Source organism: Rutilus rutilus, assembly GCF_951802725.1.
Source record: "Rutilus rutilus genome assembly, chromosome: 10".
Classification (NCBI taxonomy): domain Eukaryota; kingdom Metazoa; phylum Chordata; class Actinopteri; order Cypriniformes; family Leuciscidae; genus Rutilus; species Rutilus rutilus.
In genome coordinates this window covers 39,506,083-39,527,343 of record NC_140215.1, presented here as the reverse complement: position 1 = coordinate 39,527,343, position 21,261 = coordinate 39,506,083, and the positions used below count along the sequence as shown (strand labels likewise).

The following is a 21,261-nucleotide window of genomic DNA, read 5'->3' as shown; positions in this document are numbered from 1 at the left end:
TAATGGAAAAGCGCCATATAACTGTTGGTTGGGAGCTCCACAGAGTCAATATTTATGGTCCGGCTGCTATAGCCAAACCTTTGGTTGCTCATTCCAGTGCCGGTTTCAATGGTGCCAACAGTGCAAAGTTTGGGCTGTGGACAATGTGAAACATGTATTGTTCTCTAATGAGTCCACCTTCACTATCTTCCCACATCAATGGGAGTAACGGTGTGGAGAAACCCTGAAGAGGCTTCATTAACTCCTGTTTTGGAGGAGTCAGGAAACGTTTTCCTCCACCAGCATCACATAGTGATCTGGCCACTGTTCTGGAAGAGGAATGGCTCGAAATCCCGGACCACTGTGCAGGACATGCATCTGTCATTACGAAGAGTTGTTGCTGTATTGGCTGCAAAGCGAGGCACTACACAATACTAATACATTATTGTGGTCTAAAACCCGGTGTTATTAGTTTTATTGTCCAAACCCTGTAGTTTCTGATCTTCCAAGATGTCTGATGCTGCATTTCAGTGTTTGTCATCATTAATATATGATATTTTGAGTGGAAAATAAATTAAGGTTTTCTAGTAGTTGTGATAACATGTAAGACAAATAATGGCCACATATTTTTACAGTAGTGCCTCATTGTGATCTTTTGATCGCTCGACTTTTGACTTTTTTCTGTTGAGATCAGTCTATCCTGCACAGCAAATTTCCCAGTGTTAAATTAACAGCGTTGAGATACAAAGTGTTGCTCCACGTGCCACCTGTCTGGATGCCAAAGCTGCCAGAATAAGAAATAAATACATAAACATACAAATAAATAAATACATAATTATACAAAGAAATGTAAAAAAAAAAAAAAAAAGAATTAGTATTTATACTTTTATGTCCTTGTGTATAATTGTAGCTTTTTCCACATTTATTTCTTCAGTTTCACAAAATCAAACTGTTTCTCAGTTCTCTATTTATTTTTCAGTAGAAAATCAAATGATCATAAGTTATCAGTTGCAGTTTCACTGTTCATGAACAAAAAAATGTGTTACCTCTTTATTATTGTTTTACATGTGTGGACGGCCCAAACTCCTCTTTCATCTGACTAGTCATCCCTTTCTTTTACGGGAATCCTCTGCGTATAGCGCAGGGTAAAAACAATATATTTTCATGGCTGATGCTTGTTCATTGACAAATCATATTATTTTAATCATTACCAATTTGGCTTTTATGGGGTCTAAACTTTTTTTTTTTTTCATTTCTTTGTATATTTATGTTTATTATTTTGGCAGCTTTGGCATTCCAAGCACCTGATGCATATTGTGTGAAGCACAAGTGTAAATTCTAAGAAGTGTGCCTGCAAAATGCTGTGATTTCATGTGGAAAAGAATGAGGTACACAAGGTGTGGTGTGAACCAGGTGCAAAAGAATGAGAGAAAAAAAAAATAATAGAGGATTTTTTGATTCTCAGCAAACTCATTCTGGCTGACAGCTGAATTTTTTTGATTTATGAATGAAATATGTATATGCCATTCGTGAAGATCAGAACAGCCTGTGCATGGATATTTCACACAAACACTCAATGGCCACCTTAGTATATATACCTTGCTAGTATCGGGTCGGACCCCTTTTGCCTTCAGAACTGCCTGAAGTCTTTGTGAAAGATTGAACTAGGAGCTGGAAACATTCCTCAGAGATTTTGGTCCATATTGAAATAAAAGATTATAGGCTGTGCACATCCATGACGCAAACCTCCTGTTCCACATCATCTCAAAGCTGCTCTATAGGACTGAGATCTGGTGGTTGTGGAGGTCGTCTGAGTTCAGTGAACTCACGGTCATGTTCAAGAAACCAGTCTGAGATGATTCGAGCTTAGTGACGGTGCATTATCCTGCTGGAAGTGTCCATTAGAAGATGGAAGGTAGATTACAGGGCAGGACGCATCCATGCTTTCATGCTGTTTACGCCACATTCTGACACTACCATCTGAACGTCTCAGCAGAAATCAACACTCATCAGACAAGGAAACGCTTTTCCGATCTTCTATTGCCCGGTTTTGGATGTGTGAATTATAGCCTCCGTCTCCTGTTCTCATCTGACAGGAGTGTCACTGGTGTGTGTGTTGTGCTGCTGAAGCCCGTCTGCTTCAATGCTGGACTTGCTGTGTGTTCAGAGACGCTCTTCTGCACCTCGGTTGTAACGAGTGCTTATTTGAGTTTCTCTTGCATTTCTATCAGCTGAACCAGTCAGACCATTCTCCCCTGACATCAACAAGACATTTACACCCTCATTGGATATTTTCTCTTTTTCAGACCTTTCTCTGTAAACCCTGGAGTTGTTTACAGTACATCAGCAGTTTCTGAAACACTCAGACCAGCCCGTCTGGCACCATCAACCATGCCACATTCAAAGTCACTAAAATCAGCTTTCTTCCCCATTCTGATGCTCAGTTTGAGCTTCAGCAGATCATCTTGATCATGCCTACATGATAAACACAGTGAGTTGCTGCCCTGTGATTGGCTGATTACACATTTGCATTAAAGAGCAGTTGAACAGCTGCACCTAATAAAGTGGCTGGTGAGTGTGTATTTGTCTGTGTGAAGAACATACACATCAACAACAGGATTTCACATTTTCTCTTAAGCCAGGTTCACACGGTATGATTTATAACAGTCCTTTACGACTGTTGCTTTTTGTACGAACATGATCATCATTGCCGTAAGCCACGTCACACTGTAATGGTGTGTTCACACCAAACGCGAAGTGTATATTCGCATCGCGTTTCTTGCTCTAGATTACTTGCGGGATGCTACTTGTTTTTCGCATCACTCGGAGTGAAAGGAGTGTCTTCACGCACATCATCAACAACAACAAAATTTCTAAGCGTCAAGCGAATTTGACGCGATTGAGGCGAATATCAAGCGTTTGCGGAGAAGCCACACTGCAGGACTGAGAGTCAAATCTTCGGACATTGGCAGAATTTAATCTGAGAAGAAATGTGATGATCATAAATCTGCTGTCGGTGAACGTCAAACTACATGATCAAAGACTGTTCTGGAATCAGAGGAATCTTTTAGGATTCCCAACATTTCTCTCAGACAGCCAAAATCATACAATGTGAGCCAGGCTTTAATGTGTACACTAATTAAAACACTCAACAAACAAACAAATTTGGTCACTAATAGTATTTTGTCAAATATACATGTCAACTGTACAAACAGGCCTCAAACTGATGTGTGGAAATGCCAGCCCTCCACGCGTCACTAGGACAGGGAGATGTCATTGTCGGGGTCATTGCTGATGGTGTCCGGGAGGCTTGTGTCCGTCGCCAGTTTCCCAATGAGTGTGTGTTTAGCGGCTGGTGTGGGTTTGTTGAGTTTCATGGGTATGAAGGTGTTTGAAGCACAGTGTTCTCTCAGATATTCCCCTCCGTTCTCCTCGTAATCCTGACGGCTGATCCAGCCCTGATCTTCAGCAGGGCTCCTGAGGGCCCATTCCCGAGCCCCGAACCAAGCGTCCAGAGCCGGCCGACTCGCCAGAGACACCTGCCACACAAATACATAAAAGTAAATTATGTTACGTAAAATATTAAAATTGTTAAACAATTAAAGTGTTAATGCTTGGGGGAAAGTGTGCCAGATGCTTTTACATTAGTCACACCGAAAGTATTTATGGAACTTTTGAAAAAACATTTTATTGCATTGAAACATTATACATATTAAACCTCAAGGTTGGTTAATGGACAGCTTTAAGAATTGTGAATAAAGGTTATTTTACACCAAACGCAATGCATAAAGAAAAAAACAGACGATGGCCCGCTCTTGATGAATGTGGATATGAGTGGAGAGTTGCATCAAGAACAGAGAGAACCCATTAAGCGATGACATTGTCCACAGTGGATCCCGACAGACGTGTCCCACCTCTGACACACTCTAAGCTCTTCTGCTACTCATGACAGAGCTCATGCTTCGGCTCAGACTTCAGGAGGACCCCAGCATTAGAACGAGGGAGTGGAATATTTATTTTATGACGTCCTGGGTCTAAAACCACAGGCACAATGTAATGCAGACTGCAAATAAACTATTTCAAACTTATTACAAAACTTTCATAATTTTTATGTTTATGCAGCAACACGCTAATCACAGATGTGGAACATTTTTATTAATCAGAATATAAATTAATCAATATTCAATATCAATATTCACATTGATTATACTCATTTTATGTCTTGATCAGAGTCGGGTTGCACCAGCCGTTCGTACGTTCTTTCTTAAATTGGAACGTGAAGTCCACACTAGAGGCTTAGTGACTACTAGCTAGTTTGTAACTAACTCTGTACTTTATTCCGCTGCACCATTTGTTCGTAAGGCAGAACGCATACATAAGCCTCGATGATCCAATAGCAGCCTTCAAATACGTGAGCAGAAGTTGTGTTGAAATGCTGTGAATTTCAATTTATCCTTCATTCTAACTACTTCTACCTCACTAAACTAACAGTAAAAATACGTTTCCATTAAATACGACACTTAATCATGAATGACAAGTGTTTTTATATGTAACTAACATTCAGAAACTGTATTTGAAACGAATTAATAAGGAAAAATAATTAAGCAATGATACAAAAAACATAAGAAATAAGATTTATTGATTATGACTGATTGTATTTGACATGCACATCACGGGCCGGTGGGCAGATGCACACGGCGGCGCTGTAGGACGGGTGTGTGTTGATGAGCCGCTAGCAAAGCAATCTATTCAAATAATGTTCTGTTCTCTCTCTTAAAATGTAAGCGAGTTTAAATGTCAGCATTATCATATGTCTGAAGAACTGAAGTCTGTCAGGTAAAAGAAGAGCTTATTGATGCAGTTCAGTCTGTCCGCTGTTTATTAACCGTTACTCCTGATCGGAGGCTGACGCAAATATTTAGTTTATACATAGAGTTACGCTTCAACTAAGTTTAATGGTGCAAAATATTTAGTAGTGCGTGAGTTGTATCTTAGTGCACATTTATGTCAAAACTAGGCTAAGTTGTAACTTCCGCACAGCTAGTGCAGCCGGCCCCTGGGCTTTACGTAGATCATGTGTACCGTAAAACTTATGTCCCAAATAGACGTCTGTCTCTTTTACACGCCTGATGTGGCTACAGGTTTGGATTAATAAAGGCCGGTCTCTAATAGAAGCCTGGTCTGTTTTTTAGTTTCGGGTTGTATTTAATCTTCTAAAACCCGTCAGATCGTCTGTTTAAGCCAGTTCTATGGAGCAGACTGCGCACGCAAGAGAGCCCTGCGCATCTGGGAGGGAGCTGTTAGCGCAAGCAAGGCAGGCAGAGTTAGCGGAGGCCGGAGAGGGAGAAGAGGAGGAGAGCGACGAGGAGGAGGAATTCGCCAATTAACTTGTAGTTGAGGATCGCGGTGATGATGATAGTGATGAATAGGGTCCCTTTGTATCACATGACTTCAGTTGTTTTACAGGGTAGCCTTCATTCTTTCTTGTTGATGTGTTTCGGACAACTAGTTCATAGGCTCGATGGATATTACCGGTAACTTGTATTGTTCAGCCCATGGCTGGCACATCGTTTCATTTTTTTATGCTGCCAATAATGTAAAGGCGGTCGCACACCGTACGAGAAGCAGCGCCGCGTCTATGACAACTCGAGGTATCGCACACCGGATGCGCACTCTGTCAGTTTATGGCCAGCAATATTGTTATGTTTAAGGATATTATGGAATTAAGATAATGTCTGTACTATGTTATGATTGTACTGTACAATTAAATAGAATCGTTGCTGCAGTCTGAACACTTTACCTCAGAGCGTCCGTTAACTGAATGAATTGAGAATATCACCTGAAAATCCGATAACATCAGCAATTTTCATTCAAGCAGCTGATTTCTGTAAATGAATGTAAAACTGAATGTATATTGCAGCACAGAGTGAAGTCAGTATATACATTAAAGACGATTTGAGACAATGTACACTCCTAGAGAATAACGTGTTCGAATTTTAAAGATGCGGCGCTTCTCGTCTGGTGTGCGACCCCCTTTAGACATTCAGAAATATAGTAGGCTAATTCTGACATTAACTGATCTGTTAAACACAAACACAGATATGATAACCTCCTACTGTCATGCTCATCTCAACACTAAATTAAAGGCCTGTCTCATATACAAGCTGGTGCATTTCAGCGATTTGGGAAAATAAAAGCCCGGCCTATTATTTGAAGTTTTACGGTATATAAGCAGATGCAAAGTCAGACTCTATAGTTGCTCTGCTCTTTGTATCTCTGATAATAAAGTCTCTTCTGTGGCATCAAAACCCAAGACTTCGAGAGTGATTTTCCACACAGCCACGACACAGGTTGTGTCTGTAGTTTAAAGCGTTCATGAACACATCTTCACTATTTACAGTGATGTTTGTTCTTCGAAGCCCTTTTCAGTGCATTAGTTTCATCAAACGCTCCGATATGTGAATCTGCATCCACTGTTTCTATTCAGTCGTTATTCATGATAAACGCTGTCCCAAAATATCCAACTTGGTGGGAAAGGGCCTTAATGTGCCACAAAATATTCCATAATGACTTAATTTACCTCATATTCCCATGACCCCATGTTATAAACACTTTTTGGGATCATGTGTGGAATGATTCAAGCAGTTGAGACTGTGATATTCAGACCTTAAAGTGTGACTGGAAGGGTCTGATGGCGAGCAGGTCTCTCTGCACTCGTTCTTTCAGTCCAGGATACTGCAGGTTTCCTCCAGTCAAAAACACATTCTTCACCAGCGCCTCCTGCTGTTCCGGAGAGTACCTACACACACACACACACACCTTTTTAATGATTCCCCCAAACAACGATGAACTTGAATTACGCAGCTCACAACTGACAACATCACTGAACTTTACATTTGTCAGTCATATCCGGTTCAAACTGAACTGGCAACCTTTACTGTGATATATTTAGGTTCGAGAGACTTGCAATGTTTACTGACCCACTGTTCATGACAATGTGTAATTAAAGACACATTCACAACCAAGATTTATTATTCTAATTCATTAATATGTAAATATGTGCTGCACACTTTCCTCTCAATAACAAAAACACTCAACAACAATAACAGCGGTGAGAAAACAGCCGTTCAGAAAGCATCTGATCACAGTGATGTGGATATGTGTGTGTGTTCATGTTTGCACTCGCGCCTGATCTCGACGGACTAACCAGAGTAAACGAACTGGAAAAGATGTCCCCTATTACATCATCGCCAAAGCCCAATGGCAGTTCGAAGGAGTTTACCAGCCGGAGACAACTTTTCCAGAAACAAACTCCGAACAAGCATTGTTTGGCCGGATTCTGCTTGAAATGACGTCACATTCTTCAGCTTCACTTGTAGTATATCGAGGTCTTAATGCTGACGAGTGCATATAGTGTGTGAATAATAGATGTGTTTTAATCAGTTTTGCTGAGACACATTTATCAGCTCAAGTCGAAATACACTGATATATCATTTCAGGGGTTTGTTAGTTACACTTTATTTGAAGCTGTCCTTGTTACAGTGTAATTATACATTTAAGTACTGAGTAATGTTAATTAACAACATGTGCTTACTGGTTAGAATTAGTTACATGTAAATATGTAGAATTTACAGTTATTACAACAGAAAGCACATGTAACATGCGTAACAGACACTGCTGGCTGTTTATGAGATCACTCACTGCTCCAGGACGAACTGCAGCGTCTCCATCAGGCCCATCTGCTCCTCTCCGATCAGCGACGGCTGGAACAAGATCTCCGGCACGCGCAGCCGCTCCGTGCCCACGAACAGCTGATGATACTCCGCCATGTTGAACATCGGCTTGAAGAACAGAATCAAGAGAGTAAAATCAACACCAGAGGATACGAGAACACAAGTGCAATGAGCAAATCTCGCTGTGATCATGAATAGTGACAGTAGACTGTAAAAGACGTCGATTACACTTTATTTTAAGGTGTCACACTACAAAAAATGCTTTTCTTTCTTAGTATTTTTGTCTTGTTTCCAGTCCAAATATCAACATTCTTAAATCAAGATGTATTTACTAAGATATTTAAGATATTATGTCTTTTTTTCTGGGGAAATTAATCCAAATTAAGTGAGTTGATGCTTTAAAAAAGCTAAATTATCTGCCAATTGGTGATCATTTAGATTTTTTTAAGCATCAACTCACTTAATTTGGATTCATTTCCCCAGAAAACAAGACAAAATATCTTATGTAATTTTACTCATCTAGTAAATACATCTTGATTTAAGAATGTTGGTTGATATTTGGACTGGAAACAAGACAAAAATACTAAGAAAAGCATTTTTTCCAGTGCATTGTTACAGTGTAATTCTATATTTAAGTACTGAGTAATATTAATTAACTACATGTACTTACTATAGGGTTAGGGTAGGATTAGGGTTTGGTTGAGGGTTAGTTGCATGTAATTATGGATCATTTACTGTTATTACTATGGTAAGTACATGTAACACATGTATGACAAGGACACTGTAAAATAAAGTGTTACCGGGACATGCATTGGTTTTACTCCGAGATCACCTGGTTGGCACTGGTGGTTTTGCTGGGCTCCTCGTTCTCCTCGTTCAGATCCGTCTCCGTCTCATTGCCTTCATCTGCGGGCGGCTCCACCTCTGCCGTCTGATTCAGTAACAGAAGACCAGTTTCATCGTTACAGGGGTCATGGCGTGCCTTTTTAATTCCTTACACATTTTATTTGATGCTACTGTATAATGTTAAATTTTTTTGCAGAAAAAACAAGCATATTTTGCAAAACATGATTATTTTCCACCCTCATTCTGCCAGAAACACTGGTTTTAGTGCTAGATTAAAAATAAAGTGATTCCTCATGTCACGACCGCTTTAACCAGCGCATGAAACAGTTTTCTGAATGATCCCAATAGTTCCTGTCGCACCGAAGTCAAAAGAAAGCAATACGAAATGTCTCTTATTATACTTATTACAGACAATTAAGGAGCATTCAAAAATAAATTAAAATACAGCATTTACACATCATGACAGTACATCTAATACTGCCTGTAATGTTTTGTTGACATCTCATTATTTTTTTCTTTATTTTTTTCTTTGCAGTCCAAAAACAAATGGCGTATTGGCAGAATGCAAATGTTTCTATGCACTAAATATATAAACCTTCAATGTGAATGTCTTAAAGCTGAAGCATGTTTAACTGTACAAAAGAGATCACTGAAATCATGTTTTATTAATTATAGTCAGGTAACACTTTATTTTAGGGTCCACTTCTCACTATTAACTAGTTGCTTATCAGCATGCATATTACTAGGATATTTGCTGATTATTAGTTCTTATAAAGCACATACCTATACACATATACACACTACCTTACTAACTATTAATAAGCAGTAATTAGGAGTTTGAGGTAAAAGTCATAGTTAATAGTGAATGTGTTCCCCATACTGAAGTGTTGCCTGTATTCACACACTCATGAAGTGTGAGATTAGATGACCTGACCTCGGGCTTCATGAGCCGGTGCTGCTCCACACTCATGCTGAGCTTCTGGATGTAGGACTGAAGCTCCTCGGCCGAGTCCATGTTGAGCTCCACCAGACTCCTGTGAAACAGCTCCAGAGAGCCGTCCTCCAGCAGCTCCTGAGGGAACAGCACAGTCAGAGTGTGTGTGTGTGTGTGTGTGTGTGGCTCCAGAGAGCTGTCCTCCAGCAGCTCCTGAGGGAACAGCACAGTCAGAGTGTGTGTGTGTGTGTGTGTGTGTGTGTGTGTGTGTGTGTGTGTGTGTGTGTGTGTGCAGCTCCAGAGAGCCGTCCTCCAGCAGCTCCTGAGGGAACAGCACAGTCAGAGTGTGTGTGTGTGTGTGTGTGTGTGTGTGTGTGCAGCTCCAGAGAGCTGTCCTCCAGCAGCTCCTGAGGGAACAGCACAGTCAGAGTGTGTGTGTGTGTGTGTGTGTGTGTGTGTGCAGCTCCAGAGAGCTGTCCTCCAGCAGCTCCTGAGGGAACAGCACAGTCAGTGTGTGTGTGTGTGTGTGTACCTGCACCGACAGCAGTGTCTCCAGCCGCTTCTGGTCCTCCTGCAGCTTCTCTTCTCTGCGACGGCTGTTGATCTCCTGCAGTCGCCGGAGCTGTTGAGCTCTCCTCTCGCTCCTCTCCTCAGCGCTCACACACACACCCGCCGCACGCCCTGAAAACGGCAGCTGCACGCGGTGGACCTCCCTCTCGTAAAACACAGGACTGCGCCAGTTCTCCAGCTCTGCCACACAGTTTATGAGAGCATGAATGCAGTTCAGACAAACTCGAGGTTGACTCAAGCCCAAAATAGTGATTCAACGAAATAGAGCTGCACGATTACTCGTTAAAAGATCTCGATTAAACACACACTCATTCCCATTACAGCAATAAGCCCCGCGAAGCCGTGATTTATAGTCAATTTAGTGTTAGGCACGACGCAGAGTTCAGTTTAATATTTATTCCTCCGCCAAACAATGTAGTTCCAAAGAGTAACACTAATGTAGCGCGGTCACAGGTGTGTGTGTTTGTTGAGTAATTTACAACAGCTTTGAACGCGGCTCAACCAGTGGTATAGTCTAGTTTTTTGTAGTGAGTATACTGTGATAATTTCTTTGAGTTATACCGAACCTTTATTTTGGTGGGCTGAAGACATTTGAGTTTCTGTGTGTTTTAATAAACTATTATCATCATTAGGCCTACCTGAAGTATACTCTACTGAGCAATAGTCATATATTTATGTTATAATTTCTCAAGTTATACCCAACTTTTATTTTGACAGGTTGTCATAGCAGCTCTGCAATGAAGTGCTCATGTAGCCTACATCATGTCTCAATACAGTGAAACGCTGAAAACACCACGAGCATCATGCGTGCTTCAGTCTGTGTGTGTGTGTGTGTACACACATTGAGCGCTCATTCCCAGAGACGCGTAGTACAATTGCAGTCTCTTTTAACTTTAATATTCAGACACTAGTCCATATCGAGATTTGATTCACTGTACATTCATCATCCTACTACTTTTGATTTATTCATTCAAAAATGGCCAAATTCCGTGACGTTCTGCTTTATACAGCAAGTTCCATTTGTGACTGGATTCCGCGATTCGATCTGTGTCGAAACAGATATTCTTATCATCAAAGAAGTACTGGGATAAAAGTTTATATTTAAACCATAGACTGTAAAAAAATCTGGACGTAGTGTCCGTGACGTCACCCATAGGTTTCTGAAGACCGTTTTAAAGTGGGCGTGGCCGACCGTCGCCATCTTGGCAGCGCATCACTCCCGAATTGATTTATTTTTACAGTCATGAGCTGAGGTAACGTGACGGCTAACAGCCAGCAGAAATCGTGCAGCTCTACAACAAAATCATTTAGTTTATTGATAATCAACTAATCAAATTCATTTAACAATCAGTGTGTATACAAACACTTAAATTGCAGTTTTTATATCAACTATGATATTATGTGTCTACTTCAATTTATTATTGAAATGTTAACATTTAAACGGTGGCTGTAACTGTTGAAAAACTGTTGAAAAAATGATCTTCTAATGAACGTCAAAATCTGTGAGCTGTGCCTCGATTCTGTCCTGTGACACAATAACGTGTGTGTGTGTGTGTGTGTGCTGTTAGTCCGGAGCGATGTAGCTGTGCTGTAACGTGTGTGTGTGTGTGTGTGTGTGTGTGTGTGTGTGTGTGTGCGCGCGCTCACCCTGCTGGTAGTCCGCAGCGATGTTGCTGTGCTGTAACGTGTGTGTATGTGTGTATGTGTGTGTGTGTGTGTGCGTGCGCGCGCTCACCCTGCTGGTAGTCCGGAGCGATGTAGCTGTGCCGGTGCAGGAGCTCCTCCATGCGGCTCAGTGTGAGCGAGGGCTGGTTCGCAGGGTATTTCAGCTGCAGGAGTCTCTGGAGATACGAGGCGGCCTGACCTCCACCAAGATTCACACGCTTGCAGTTCACAGAGTCCAGCCTGCGATTCAACACACACACACACACACACACTCCTGATATCCATCTCACATTCACGGCTCGGGTTAAAGCTAAACTCTGCCGGACAGGACTGAAGTTGCCCATCGCTATTAGTTGGTACATGACTATAATATTAAAATTACTAGTGATGCACGATATATCAGACACCATATCGGTATCAGCCGATATATATGTTCATCGTTATTGTTATCGGCCTGATAAGAAATTTTTGGCCGTTATATTAAAGCCGATAAATAATGTATTATTTCCTTCAGCTGAGACACTTCAGATGATGGTTTTGATTAGATTGGAATCACTTCAAAACAGAAAATACAGTTCAGTGCAACATGTGCAGCGCAAATCGGCTACATAAAATCATAATGAGAACATTATATATAATTGATTTAATGATGAGACCATTGTTTTTGTATTAAGGCTCTCAAAACATACATAAATTTGGATTTAGATTTATCAGCCAATATATCGGTTATCGGCTTTCAAATATAAATAAAATTATCGGTTATCGGTATCGGCCAAAATGTTCATATTGGTGCATCCCTAAAAATGACAAAAATGAAACTATTAAATTCAAGTGCTATTAACTTAAATATAACACTCAAAACATTTCAACTGCATACAAACGTTATACGAGACATGATACATTTCAGTAAACTGTACTTTCAAGTGCTTTCCAATGATTATTTCATGCTATAACTAGTCGTAAAGATGATCGGTTCACGCGCCACTCGAACTGAGGAGCTAGCGATCCGTCACGCCACATTATAGAGCGCCAAAACCACATTTATTATTAGAATTTTGATATGAAACTGACACAGTTTGAAAGCTGAGACTGTTTCTTATCAAAAGAAACAGAAGTACTTTAACTCGGGAGAGACAGTGGTGTGTTGCGATACCTGCCGTTGATGACGGGCAGCACGTGCGAGCAGTGATACCCTGAGGACACCACCAGGCCTGTAGGGGGCAGAGCTGCTCCATCACTGTTACAGTAGAAGCTGAAGAGGCTGTCCACGCCGTACGCCACCCGCGGGACGCCGTAGCCCTCGAACAGCAGCTCGGACATCATCTGTCTGCAGTGCAGCGGGTTACAGACCGGCTCCGTCACCACCACTGGGTGATCCACGTGACCCTGAGCGCACAGGGGAAGCTGGCGTTACTACTCAAACAAGCTCTCAGCAGCAGGACACTCATACAGCAATCCTTCATGTGGGTGGAGTGGAAAAACATTTATGTAAAATCAGGGTCGTTCCTCACCATTAATGCTTGGAAGACACACATACATCTCCTTTGATTAATAATAATGGCCAGTGCAGTGGCTGGGATATAGTACATAAACCTACCAACGTCCGTTGCCATTGTTTTTGGAATTATTTTACTTATCGTGAGATGAAAAAATGAAGTTTTAGTCACATAACATCGGTTAATGGAAACGCCGTCATTCCACAAAAGTTTTTTAATCGACATTTTGACGAAAAAATAAATAAAAAAACGCAAAAGTTTTGCGCAAATCTGTAATGGAAACATGACACGTTTTAACCACTCTATATATTTTGATGAGTATATGTATATTAGAGTTTTAATAGGTTTACATGCTGTCTTAGTCAGTTTAGTCCATTCTATTCCTCTCATCTATTTTAATGTGTCTATGTCTTTAATCCATACTGGGTCTGGCTGTCATGTGACTGATCACATGACAGGAAACAGCCAGCATAAAGGAAGCAGCATGGCAAACAAACATGTGCTGCGTCCCAATTCGCATACTATCCGTCCTAAATAGTATTCGAGAATAGAATTAGTACATCCCAAATCGTAGTATGTTGAAATGAGTCTTCCAAAGAGACCCGGATGGTCTCCTACTTCCGGTCAGAATCCGAAGTGCAGATCGATGCGGCTAACGGCTAATATTGCCCACAACCCATCGCGTGTTGGACGAGGATTCGATTAGAACTAAAAACACGAGTGAAAAGTGTTAAAAACTACAGACATGGAGTCCGGCGGTTATGCAGAGAGGTTTAGATAAAGGGATTTGAGTGATTAATTATCAGTGTCTAAACTGACGAAAATGTATTTATTCAATGTTGTCTACATTATATTACATCTGCAGCAGCATTGTGAACTTTTGTAAAGATACGTTTAGCCATTAACTTTTAAATGCATCATTATATTCAAATGCAAACACATGAGGAGAGTCTCCACATGAAAGACCCACGACTGCTTACTGACATGCGTTTTAACCACTCTATATATTATGATGATTATACATATATTAGACTTTTAATAGGTTTACATGTTGTCTTAGTCATTTTATTCCTCTTATCTGTTTTAATGTGTGTATGTCTTTAATCCATACTGGGTCTGCAGGAAATAGCCAGCATAAAGGAAGCAGCATGGCAAACAAACGAGGTCTCTGTCACGACGACCAAAGCTGGATCGAGGAGTTTCTTTTAAGGACTTTCCATTCCTGCAAACCCCATCACTTTTCACTGGATTATCACTACAGTTGGACTGTATAAATACTGTACACCGGTGGACACTTACACATTGGGACTTGCAGCACACGATGACTCTTAAGGACTGTTTTATGGTATGGGACCAATGGACTTCTTTTAACAGCCTAAGGCTTCTAGTTGTATTGTGTCGTTTTTAAGTTCCTTGTAGAAATTGTAAATACACTTCATTTATTAACTATATTTCTGTTGTCGTCCCATCTTTTATAACACTTCCCAACCTCACAGTTTAATATGACCCCGATTTTACTCTTGTAACTCTACCGACTAGGCCGATTGTTACACCATCTCAGCATCAAAAGAGAAAAGTCCACCCGCTATATGGACACACTCGTCCCCTGTGCTTGATCAAGTGAAAACCCACCATCCATCAGTAAGTTTAGTTCATTTTTTTAGTGATGGACCGTGCACCCAATACCGTCAGAAGGGCAACTTCTACACGTTTAGCACAGAGTTGTTCAAGATGGGCTTCAAGAAAGACACGGAAAGGGAGCGCCAGATGGGAGTGGGCAGAGTTTAGAAAGAGCAGCGGATGGACCGCTCAGTGAAGGAAAGCACATTCAAAATGCCAAGCAATTGTATGATTGTCTACTGAATGTCCAGACCTCTATACAGCTGTTCTACATGAGGACGCTGAGAGGAAAGCTGTACAGAAGATGCCAAAACGACTCCCGGTGGTTCCTTCAACGATGAGCCTCCATCAGATGATCACTCCCACACCAGGACAGATCATCTACAGAGATGTCAGCCGTCTCTGCTCTATCAAGCAGATTCTTGAGTGTGCATGTCACAACACACAAAATGTGACAAAAAAAAGGCTGTTTATTATTTCGGCCCGTAAAAAATATGCTTGGCTGGTGGATTTTTTCATCTACCAGTCCCCGTGAGCCAAAAAGTTAATTTCGGACCCTGATCCCACAACTAATCGCGGTGACGGGATGCCATGCAGAAATAAACAAAGACATATGGGCAGAAATTGCCGATAACTGATTTGCATGCCCAGCGTGTGAAGGGACAGCTATGGCATTTTACTTTCCATATCAGTAATGCATGAGACACAGTTCATTTTAAAGTTCATTAAAGATCTGTAAATCAGATGTATTTGATCGGATTAAATAGTTGTTTTGACATTTAAAATGGTTTCAAAAGTTTCAGAGTCTGGCCGTCACGTTTGCTATGGTTTTTGTTTCATGCCTTAATGTTTGAAATGTATATTTTATATTATATATTTATATGGAATTTTTACATTTGCATTGTTCTTGCATTCCATGTAAAAAGTCTGGAGAGTAAAATAAAAACTGCTAGCCAATGGCGACTCGAGCCCGTCAATGTTCATGCAGGAAAACATGGAAAAATGCATCCCCAAAAATGCAGATCACGGAGATATCATTTCTAATCTGATAGAGAGACTTTGAAAAAGTTAGGAAACCAAAAGCATCTTCCTCTTGTATTATTGTATATGCATGTATTGTTTATCACATTATATTATATTATATGTATTTTTTCCCATCTCCATTGTCTGCTTCAATGATTTGCATTGCTCTGTTTGGGACTTGCATGAAGAATCATCATCTTCAGCACAGTAATACTGGTGGAATAATGCAAGAGGAAGATGCTGGTGGTAATACTGTGCTGAACATGCTTCCTCATGCAAGTCCCAAAACCTGAGCACTGCAAATCTTTCCATAATCATATAAACATATGCATACATACATACGCATATACATATGGATATGACATACATGTGAAATAGTAAATAGTTTGCCTTGTCAAAAGCTTCTATTCTCCAAATAATGTGTGGACAGAGACTGACTGAAAACTTTTCCCACCGATAAACATCATTACCTGTGTGTTTATTCCGAGGTGCATGAAGATGTAATCGAAGATGAGCTCCTGTATGTCGAAGTTCACCACCGCGTCGCGGTCAAACGCGCTCTTGAGGCTCCAGCGCAGCGGCTCGACGCTCGCGATGTCGTTCCCCACGTGCGCGTCACTGCGCGCGGCCCCTCTGCTGCGCGCCGCCGCCGACCTGAACACGAGCCGCGGCCGATCACACTGCGCAGCCCCGCTCGCCCAGCCCGCGCGGCACTGGAACGAGCCGTTATCCACCACTATCGGCGCCGGACAGGGCTCGAGGCACTCCCTCTCCACCGCGAACACGGGGTCCGGCGTGCATTTATAATCCTCAAAAGTGTAAACATTGCGGTTATTATTCATGGTGTTGAACAGCACACACGGGCAGTTAACTCTGTCTTCTTCGTCCCCATTGATGGTTGTTTGTGTTGTGTTCGCTGCTCACTACCGCCACCTGTCGTTCGCGGACAGTTCGACTTATCTTGTGTCACTTAGAGAGGTAATTATTTAATATCACATTTTAAAACAACATTTACAGTAAGTAACACCAAAGTGAAACGCTGGGCTGGGGGAAATAATTAATTGCAGGTTTAATGTAGCCTATGTTACTAGTTTAATGTCATCTTACTGCCCGAAGAAGAACATGTAGGCTACTTGTGTTGTGATCATGGGCGTCAGTTTGGTTTGAAATGTGCTGGGGACAGAGACGCATTCTTTTTTTTTTCTCTTTCGCGCAGGTCATGTTTTGAAAGACGATGTCCTGTATCTTACTAATGTAAATAAAACTATTCTGCTTCATAAGTACCATGTTGACAATATGATATGAAGTGGTTTAAAGGCACACCGTGTAACTTTTCAACCTTCATAATATATTTCCAAGACCCTTGTGATGGTACATCGACTTACAATAGGTTGAATGACACGTCTGCCATAGCCTGACGGGGTCTGTATCGCTTTTACTGGCACTATGTAACTTCGGGGTTCGGGTAGTAACCCGAGCACAAAAAGAACTACAAAATTCTACTGCTTTACGGCATACGTCACTTCGCCCACCACTTCCTCAAATCTGGACGTGAGAGGCCAACCAGCGTTTGTTTTCGGCTTTCGTGCGTATGTTTTTGTCATGGGGGCTGTTTACACCTGGCCACTTCATGCGTTTTCTCAGATCGGATAGCTATCCGATCGTGAAAAGACCAGGTGTAAATGCCCTCCGAAACGCATTCGAGACGGATTTGAATCCGATCGCTCAAACCACTTCAGGAGGAGGTCTGTGCCGCATTCCAGACGAAACTGGACAAGAGTAAATGCATCTGGTTGTTGAAACCACATATGTAAATTGTACTCCTCCCAAAAATGCTAAAAAATAAATAATAAATAATAATAAACGTGTGAAAGCGTGTTATAGGCTATGTATTGTAATAGCCAGATATGACGACGCTACTGGAACACGCATCACCGCAGAGATGAGAAGCTGAGCATCTATTCATCAAGCCAACGTGCAAACTATCGCAAATCAAAGTGAAAGTAAGTCGCAGACGCTTAACACACAATCATCATCATCATTAAAAGTAAAGAAATGAAATAATCTTACCAGGGCTGTTACTGCTCTCTCTTATTGCAGTCTTTGGAGGGGTATTTACGACAGTGCAAGTATTCCACAGCGACTCTAGGGGTCGCTGTTTGACAAAAACACAATTTCTACACAGTGTGCCTTTAATGTATCGAAACAATGATTAACAAATTTCTCTCTCATATTGCTCCTCATAACCACTGAAAACGGTCACAAAAAAAAAAAATCAAACCAAAAGTCAAATTATTATGGACGTTATCTGACATTAAGCATTTCTGCTTCACATTTTCAGCAGGGCAGCGGAGCGGCTGTGGGTTGACTCCCCACGGTTCTCATGGGCTTTATATAAGTCCTTAAAGTGAAAAAGCTTAAGCAGGGGTCCCCAGCCCCCGGGCCGCGGACCGCACAGAAATGGTACATAACACCGTATTTTCCGGACTATAAGTCACTCCGGAGTTGCCTAGGCTATAAGTCGCATCAGTCAAAAAATGCGTCATGAAGAAGAAAAAACATATAGCCTAAGTCGCACTGGACTATAAGTCGCATTTATTTAGAAATTTATTTCACACACACACACACACAAAAAATAAATAAATTACAGACGGGACAGTTCTCCGTTACGGACGTGAGCGCTCTGAAAGCGGCACTAAAAGACTGCTTTAAAACTTTCACAGAGACCTCAAGCAGAAAGCACAAAGCCGGTCTTTAAATTTAATTTTGTTTTATATTAATTGTATCTTAATTTTAATCAATGTTTCGTCAACCATTTGCCTGGATTTAATAAATAAGAAGTAAATATATTAGAAAATAGATCATCACGACACGGAGGCGCCGGCACGTGACTGAGACATATATAGAAAGCTTGAAATGTCTACTTTTAAACAAAACAATTCAAAACGAAAGAAAACAGACTGCTCTCTGCTGATGTAATCCGTATGAAATGTGCATTTTTCTCTGGCGCGTTCACCACTGCGAAGATCGTGAGTCAGCATCGTCAACTTCATCTTTGCAGCTGACACAGAAAACACTTGTTTATTAGTAAACAATTAAAATGTCTCCTTGCTATATTTTACATATTCATAATCATTCATTTTGCCGGTTCGTTCTGACAGCTTTTAGGTGCTTTATTGGCAGCGCCACCCTTACATGTTACATGAACGCATCAGCACCGAAAACATGGAGATTTTTATGATGGTACTAGTACCACGGTATTTTTGATAGTACCATGGTACATGGTATTCTCCATTTGACAAAAGCTCTTGCAGCATAGAGATGACAGAACAAGATTAATTGCACTCCACTGATTAGAAATTGATGGTAAAGGGAGGATTTCTTTTCTAATAGTTAGTGGGGTCTGTAGTCCCCCTTTCTAAAAAATCTCTTTTAAAAATGTTATAGTCTATTGTGATTTTTTTTTTTTTCCACATCTGCTTTGCTGCTGTGTGTTTTTGACATTGTCTTGTGTTTTTCTAAATTGTTGTGGTGGTCTATGACATCAGCACTATGTAAGTCTGTGCCTATACCTTGCCCTTTTTTATGCTAACCATGTTCTTGATGACATGGTAGGGTCAAAATATTACCTGCTCAGTTAAATTAAAAATTCTGCAACTACAATTCAGTATTTGGCTACTTGCTGCATTTTTCTCCACCGAAAATGCAACGCAAGTGCTCTTTTGCACCTGGCCTTAATATAGGACTGGATATGGTCATAACTAACTTTCTGTATTTTGCAACTTCTGTATTATAGCACGAAGAACAGACTAACTCAGTTCCATCTGACGACGATACTTCAGAAGGTCCAACGGTGTGTTTTGTTTTCGTTTTACCATATAGCCTAATGTGCTTATTTTGTGTAAATATTGAAAGTAACAATTTATTTTTCCATCATGTGAAGGGCTCATTGCATGGATAAAATCTGCTCTCAAAATACAAATTCAAGTCTCCTTCAAAAACCATCCAAGGCTCCAACTGTAGGTCATATGTTGGTCGCAGTGCGTTGGTCACTTTAAATACATATTGCCATGTAAAACAAAGGCATTTTCAATGGGGGATTTCAGTATTACCTGGACCCTGTATTCCCATGCATTTGAGTTTAGGTTACTAATGGGATTTTTACCATGGTTTATCATTAAACCGGTAATCATTTCATCCCTATACACCTGAAGTATTCAAAGAGCACCTGTATGTGATCCAGCAGCAATTCTAGTCCATTGTCTTAATTATTTATTTAGTTTGGTATTGATATATTATGATTGGATTGTAATACATATCTTTTCCTTTGTAATCCTTTATTAGGAGCATGTTTTTGACCCTAACTTCAATGATGAAAAGAAAATTCACGCTGGTTCTTCAGTTACAATGGGGGCTCTCCTTCTTCTTCTCTTGGCATTCATCCTGAAGCATGGCCTGTCAAAAGCAGCGACCAAAGACCTCCTGGAGCTCCTAAACTTTGTGGTGCCTGGATGTGTGCCAAAGTCAGTTTGGTTTTTAAAGAAACACTTTCTTGATTACAATGACAAGACAGAGCTTCATTTTTACTGTCCTAGCTGTTGTAAGGAATATGACTTAGCTCAAATGATTATAGGGAATCAAAATTATGAATCGGGTTGATTCATCTATATTCTTACAATATTAATAAATTATTGAAGCTGAAATTTAGACCCATTCGTATACATCAATATTCAATTACAATGAATTATAATTTAATCATTAATATACCAAAAGGTCCATCTTTCAGATCAATTAATCAGAATAATTTTTAAGGGAAATTAATGTATTAATTAAACAGTTGTTTGTCCCGCAAACTGGTCGTAAAATTAATTCCATCAACTTCTCAACAAAATTATCTCTTTCTTATAATTCAAAGAAAGCTATTTTCTGGCCATGAAAACAACTCTCCTGTTCTTATAAAATTAGGTTACTTAAAAGTAACAAATCAGCTCTGTAGCTTAAGATCAACAAATCATTGACTTCGTAAATGAGCATTGAGACAATCAGGAATATATGGAATTTAATAATTGAACTAATGAATACATAACTACGATTCACACAGAGTAAATAGGTATGTATATACAGAACACGTAAACAAATACAAGACTAAACGAATAACGAAAATGAGAGAGAGAGAGAGAGAGAGATCGGACAATGAGAGAGATGAGAGAAAGTGAAACTAACATGTGCGATCAAAGATCGATCACAGTTAAGCAAAGTCACAGGCAGGGTAACCTTGAGAGACAACAAGGAATCAGATTACATTAAAAGTTCAATAAACTTATCTTGCAAAATGGTTCTCTTTGTTGCTGAAGAACGCCGAGTTTGTGCGTGTGCCCTAAGAGCAGCGTACGTG

At 40.6% G+C, this 21,261-nt stretch overlaps 1 protein-coding gene and 1 long non-coding RNA gene across 2 annotated transcripts; one reads left to right on the top strand and one right to left on the bottom strand.

Moving 5' to 3' along the window:
* Nucleotides 1-931: 931 nt before the first annotated feature.
* On the bottom strand, nucleotides 932-16,815 carry actr5 (actin related protein 5). Its single transcript, XM_084421940.1, has 9 exons — nucleotides 16,337-16,815; nucleotides 12,881-13,113; nucleotides 11,798-11,967; nucleotides 10,025-10,242; nucleotides 9,493-9,630; nucleotides 8,545-8,643; nucleotides 7,681-7,820; nucleotides 6,646-6,778; nucleotides 932-3,518 (listed from the first exon to the last, which is right to left on the bottom strand). Exons 1-9 carry the CDS (start codon nucleotides 16,706-16,708, stop codon nucleotides 3,237-3,239), a joined length of 1,785 nt encoding a protein of 594 aa, XP_084278066.1. The 5' UTR covers nucleotides 16,709-16,815; the 3' UTR covers nucleotides 932-3,236.
* LOC311298744 lies at nucleotides 16,502-21,068 on the top strand. The gene is made up of 3 exons (XR_014628989.1): nucleotides 16,502-16,844; nucleotides 19,663-19,719; nucleotides 20,211-21,068. It is a non-coding gene; the product is annotated as an uncharacterized lncRNA (long non-coding RNA).
* The last annotated feature ends 193 nt before the right edge of the window (nucleotides 21,069-21,261 follow it).